Consider the following 5977-nt stretch of genomic DNA (forward strand, 5'->3'; position numbering starts at 1 on the left):
TGAACAATAATGACAGGCACGATATCCACTTGTGGACCAACCAGAAATCATGCCATATGCCGGGAAATCGTTGATCGTCCACATTAATGCAGCCTTTAATTGAAAATTTTTTTTCTTAGAGACATCATAGGTTATACAAGGATCTCAAGAAGACGTTCTGGTGGCCTAATATGAAGAAGGAAGTCGCTGAGTTCGTGTCTCGATGTTTGACATGCGAGAGGGTGAAGGGTGAGCACAAGAGACCACAGGGGAAAGTTCAGCCGCTAGATGTGCCAGAGTGGAAGTGGGAGAGTATATCCATGGAATTCATCGTCGGGTTGCCTCGGACTCAAAGAGGTAACAACATGATTTGGGTGATCGTTGACAGGTTGACCAAGTCAGCTCACTTTATTCCCATGAAGGATACTTGGAGTAAGGCTGAGTTGGTTAAGGCTTATGTTCAGTACGTGGTAAAGTTGCGTGGTGTGCCTAAAGATATCGTCTCCGACAGAGATTCCAGGTTTCTATCCAAGTTCTGGCAGGAATTGCAGTCATTGATGGGTACTCAACTGAAGATGAGCACCGCTTTTCATCCTGCTACTGACGGTCAGACAGAGAGGACTATTCACACCCTCGAGGATATGTTGAGAGCTTGTGTTCTAGAGTTTGGCGGATCTTGGGAGGACAGACTGGGGTTGATTGAGTTTTCTTACAACAACAGTTATCACGCTAGCATTGGGATGGCACCATTCGAGGCACTCTATGGTAGGAAATGCATAAGTCCTGTGTATTGGGATGATCGATCTGACGCTGTCGTTTTGGGGCCAGAGATCATTCAGGAGATGGTTGAACAGTTACAGACTATCAGGCAAAAGATGAGAGCTTCCCAGGACAGACAGAAGAGCTATGCTGACACTAGGAGAAGTGACATTTCTTTCGAGGTGGGAGAGAAGGTACTACTCAAAGTGTCGTCGATGAAGGGAGTTATGAGGTTCGGAAAGCGAGGAAAGCTGAGTCAGAAATTCATCGGACCTTATGAGATTTTGGACAGAGTTGGAGAGGTGGCATACCGTTTAGCTTTGCCACCAGCGTTAGCCAGAGTTCACAATGTCTTTCATGTTTCCCAGTTGCGGAGGTACTTGAGCGATCCATCACATGTGTTGAGTCTTGAGGTGATCGAGGTGGATGAGCAGTTGTCCTATCTGGAGACACCTAAGAAGATTTTGGACAGGAAAGTGAGGAAGACCAGGAATGGAGAGACAGCTTTGGTGAAAGTCTTGTGGACTAACCACAATGTTTAGGAAGCTACATGGGAGACTGAGGCTTCCATGTGGGAAAGCTATCCACACCTGTTTTCATGAGGTAAGTTCCGGGACGTAACTTTGTTTTTAGGAAGGTAGAATGTAACATTTTGTTTTATGGGCCTAAATCCATGAGTTATCTACATTAGGAAATCTGTTTTGGTACCCACGGTGATACTTGGAGGTTTGTTAGATGAGCGAACTTCGGGACGAAGTTCATTTTAAGGGGGGAAGACTGTAATACTCCGTATTTTATATCGCTAATTGAGTCGAGTTAATCGTTTAGTCGTATTGATATCGTAAGATCGAGTTATTCGTAACTTGTTAAGACGGGTTTAACTGAACGAAGTCACGTTAGCTAGTCCAGTTACCAACCACGCTGACCCATGTCACTTACCCATTTACCCAGGCACGATTACCCATGACCCATTTACCATTTAACCTAATTTTTAACCTAATTTTTACCCTAGCTCTACAAAACCCTACTCCCTCACCCGCCTCCCTCATTTCATCAACATCAATCTCAACCTTCACGCAAATCGAGAGAGAGAGAGAGTGAGTGTGGGTGTTGACGGCGCAGCAAGGAAGAGCATAGGGTGGTTGTCGACGTCCGTAGGCGACCCTGGTGGCTGTTGTGGTGGCAGAAAATGTATGAGTGCAACCCTTCCCTTCTGTTTTCGTTTTTCTGTCGGGGTTTGGTTGCTGTTGTGTGTCGTAGGGAGGTGATGCTGGTGGTCGTTGACGGGGTAAAGGGGACGTGTGGTATGTGACATGTGTGGTGGTGGTTGTTAGGGAGGTTTTAGGTGGTCGTAGTGGCAGAGAGAGGCGGCATCGACACAGGGTAACAAACGGGTTAAAATATGGGTTTTCAGGCGGGTTTAGACGGTTAGGTTTGGGGTGGTGCCACCGTGGACTCGGGGGAGGTCGAAACGGCGGCGCCACGGCGTCTGGGTGCATCGTCTAATGGCGAGCAGGGCTATGGTGGTTTGGCAGGGGAGAGGTGATGGCTGCGGTGGTGGTAAGTCGAGAACAGGGAGCGGTTGGCGAGGCACGGTGGAGAACCAGGCCAAACGACGGCCCTGGTTTGACTCGCCGGCAACAGTCGACCCTGTTGGGGGCGGTTGTTGGTGGCTGGGTCAAGTTGGGGGTTTGGGCTGGTGGCTGACACGGGCTAGTGGCGGCGCGTGGGAGCGTGGGAGTGCGTGTGAAGGGGACGGGGGTGATGACGGGTTGTTTTAGTTTTGAAACGGTTTTGTCGTAGATTTAATCGTTATAATTCATTAATTTGTCGTACTCTTAGTTAATTTAATTCCCGAGTTATTTAAAATAATTAGAAACGGGTTTTGAGTCGGGTTTGTTAAAATGGAAAAGCTGCTATATCGGGAAAGTTTCCATTTAAGGAAACTTTCCATTTTAAGAAGTTTCTATTTTTAGTAACCTTCTATTTTGGGAACGGGAATAGTTAAGTAATCATTTATCATTTATTTATCTTTCAGAGGGCGAATTTGTTGTGGAATATTACTGAGCACCGACTATTTGGCAACGATCGAGGTAGGGAATACACTGATTGAGTTCTTACATTTATAAGAGTTGGCATGTTCGGTGATTATATGACATATCTGTTTATCTTGTTTATCTCGTTAAGCATCATTGTTTCATACGTCTCATACATTTCATATGCATCGGAGTTGGAGTTGGAGGAGATGAGTTTATTCTGATTAAGGCCCAGGCGGGTTCTGCAGGACTTGCCCTGGTGACCTCAGCTACGAGCTGGTATATCGACGACGGTCGATTGATATAGTCTGCCGGGGATCGGTATGGCTGGGCGTTCCGGGGATGTGTGTGATGGAGATGGACTTGGAGGAGCATATCATTGCATTCTTTATATATATCGTATTACCTACTCAACCTCCCGGTTGACCCTGTGTATTCGTGTATGCCTGTGATGATCCATTTATTGGGGAGCAGATTGACATGTTGTTGAGACATTGGGAGCTGGCAGGGGAGAGAGCATGGATCACCTGACTTAGAGCTAGCCCACTTTTATTTCTGTTTAGCTATCAGACTTTATTTTCAGTTTTGAGACATGTTCCATTTCAGTTGTAAACATTTATAAACTTTTAATTTAAAGTACTGTTTATCTTTCCCTTTGTTATCTACTGCCTCGGGTTTCCGAGATGGTAACACCCTTCTTTATCTGAGGAGTCCTAGTCCAGGCCCTTAAATAAATGGGGGTGTTACAAAAATTGCGCGCCATTTGATTTTCCTTTGGAATTATGTCACCAACGAACGACACAAAACCATTAGCGCATCTAAGAGATATGTTGTTCTCACATTTGAGTGATAACAACCTAGCAGCTGCTTGCAACAAACTCATATCACTTCCCTCAAACACCGGTTGTTCGGCTTGCTCTAACATTTTAAAGAACGAAGAAACTTGGGGGTTCGGGGTTTCATAATGCACTTCTTCATCGTTAAGGTCATCAGGATTAAGTCGATCCTCCAAAATTTGGTCAACAGTATCACGCAATGCATTTTCCACGAACTCACGGTAAAGATTCTCACTAGCATTTGTACTAGGTAGTTTCTCACCGTGATATGTCCATACATAATAATTATCGGCGAAACCATACGACCAAAGATGAATTTGAACATCTGCTTTCCTTTTAAAACCTAGGTTTTTGCATTTCTTACACGGACACCTCATTTCACCTAAATTCTTGTACTCACTACTTCCTTCCAAGAATTTAATAAACTCTTTCACCCCCTCTGCATATGCTTTCTTGGGTTTCTTTTTTTCGTCTAATATTTCATACATCCACTGCCGTTCTAATCTTTTCATGTTATTATATATCTACACATTTATATATGTCATTAAAAAAGATAATAACCTAACAACAATCAAAATCATGCATAATAAACAATAATTTAACATTTTAACCAATATAAATATTGTATTTCTTTGAATTGGGTCCTTATCACTCCAACCTAAACCCATCAATGTACGTTTTAAGTCACTAGTAAACATGTACTTATGATTTATTAATGAGAAAAAAAATTCGGCAGCAATTCCCATCCGTTCTCCAAATACACAATATAGAATAAATAATTACTCTACATATGCATTTAGAGAACAGTAAAGGAATTGTTACCAAACTCTTTTCTCATTAACAAATCACAAGCACATGTTTACTACCTAAGTGACTTAAAACATACAAAGACAGTCCCAAAACGGGGACTATTCAAAAATTACTCCTAGTGAGTAATTTTTGAACGGGTACTAGGTCAATATGAACAATAATTTTAACAATATTAAAAACAAAACATACAACAATGACTACTTTTTCAATTAACATAAACTAACATGATTTACTTTTCCTTTTACATATCTAGTCTAATTATCATTTTAAAAACTAACATCAATAATTTTTCAATTTACATATCTAGTCTAATTATCATTTTAAAAACATTAACATTTAACAAAATTTAACAATAATCTAATTAACAAAAAAATTAGATGCATACAATAAAACCGTCACAACATACATTTAAACAAAATTGGCTTCTATCCTAAGTCAACATGCATCAACATCAACAATAATTCAACAATAATTAAAACAATAACTAATATTCTAATTCAATTAAGATAATTAAACAAAAAAAAATTAAAAGAGAAAATACCTAATTAGTTCAACAAAGAAAAAAATGAAAAAGAAGGATGAGAAAGAGGGAAGTGGCGCCAGGGGGCGGCGGCAAGGGCGGTGGTAAGGGCGGCAACAGGAGACGGCAGTAGTGGCGGTGGGAGGCTATGGAGAAAAAAAAATTAAAAACAATTAAAGAATAAGGAAAAAGAGAAAGGAGAAAAGAAGAAAAACAAATAAAATTACCTTATAGTGATGGCGACGGCGTGGTGGTGTTGTTGGTGGTGGTGGCGGCGCCGGAAGTGGAGGAGGGTTTGGCGATTTTTAATTTGGGGGAAAAATTGGTAAAGTGATACGGGATGCTCCCGTGGTTGAGATAAAAGGACCCACTGACGGAATATCCGTCAGTATAAACAAAAAACTGACGGAATATCCGTCAGTATATTAAAAAGACTGACGGAATATCCGTCACTGACACCTTTATCAGGACAATAACGCAGAAACTTTACACGTCACACTATATGGACAAGTGACGGAATTTACATCGATTTTATCAATTCGACGGAATATCCGTCAGTGCCTCAATTATTGTGCCAGCCTGTCACAACAGAATCAAAATAATTATTGACCCACTGACGGAATATCCGTCAGTTTTATCTACATATTGACGGAAATTTCGTCAGTTATACTAAATGCTTTCCAGCTGTACTCCAATTTTGCATGTGAAACCCACTGACGGATATTCCGTCAGTATTAAGGAATTACTGACGGGATATCCGTCACAGCTTTTTTGGCGCCTTTGACTTGGTCAATGCGCCAATAGATACTGACGGGATATCCGTCAGGAAACGTTACTGACGGAAATTCCGTCACAAATCCGTCAGTATCCCGTGTTTTCTGACGATCTCTTTTTTCCGTCGGTAAGGCCGTCACTAACCCGCGTTTTTTTTGTAGTGATATAAGGGCATCATCATCTCGATTATCTGAGATAAGTAATCATCAAAAGTCGATAAAAGAACAATTACAGTTATTTTACAAAGGTTACAGCCAAACTAA

The 5977-nt window shown here is 41.6% G+C and overlaps 1 protein-coding gene across 1 annotated transcript; it reads left to right on the top strand.

The window, feature by feature from the left end:
* Positions 1-719: 719 nt before the first annotated feature.
* LOC141600810 (uncharacterized) lies at positions 720-1280 on the top strand. The gene is made up of 2 exons (XM_074421063.1): positions 720-932; positions 1107-1280. The coding sequence occupies exons 1-2, from the start codon at positions 720-722 to the stop codon at positions 1278-1280; spliced, it is 387 nt and encodes a 128-aa protein (XP_074277164.1).
* The last annotated feature ends 4697 nt before the right edge of the window (positions 1281-5977 follow it).

This window comes from Silene latifolia, chromosome 9 (genome assembly GCF_048544455.1).
Source record: "Silene latifolia isolate original U9 population chromosome 9, ASM4854445v1, whole genome shotgun sequence".
NCBI classification, from domain to species: domain Eukaryota; kingdom Viridiplantae; phylum Streptophyta; class Magnoliopsida; order Caryophyllales; family Caryophyllaceae; genus Silene; species Silene latifolia.

What these genes read in the sequence shown, in the direction of transcription:
- LOC141600810 (XM_074421063.1), top strand. Translation starts at nt 720, where the DNA reads ATGGCACCATTCGAGGCACTCTATGGTAGGAAATGCATAAGTCCTGTG. An exon ending in CTTTCGAGGTGGGAGAGAAG is followed by an intron (nt 933 to 1,106) that starts GTACTACTCAAA and finishes CATGTTTCCCAG; the next exon opens with TTGCGGAGGTACTTGAGCGA.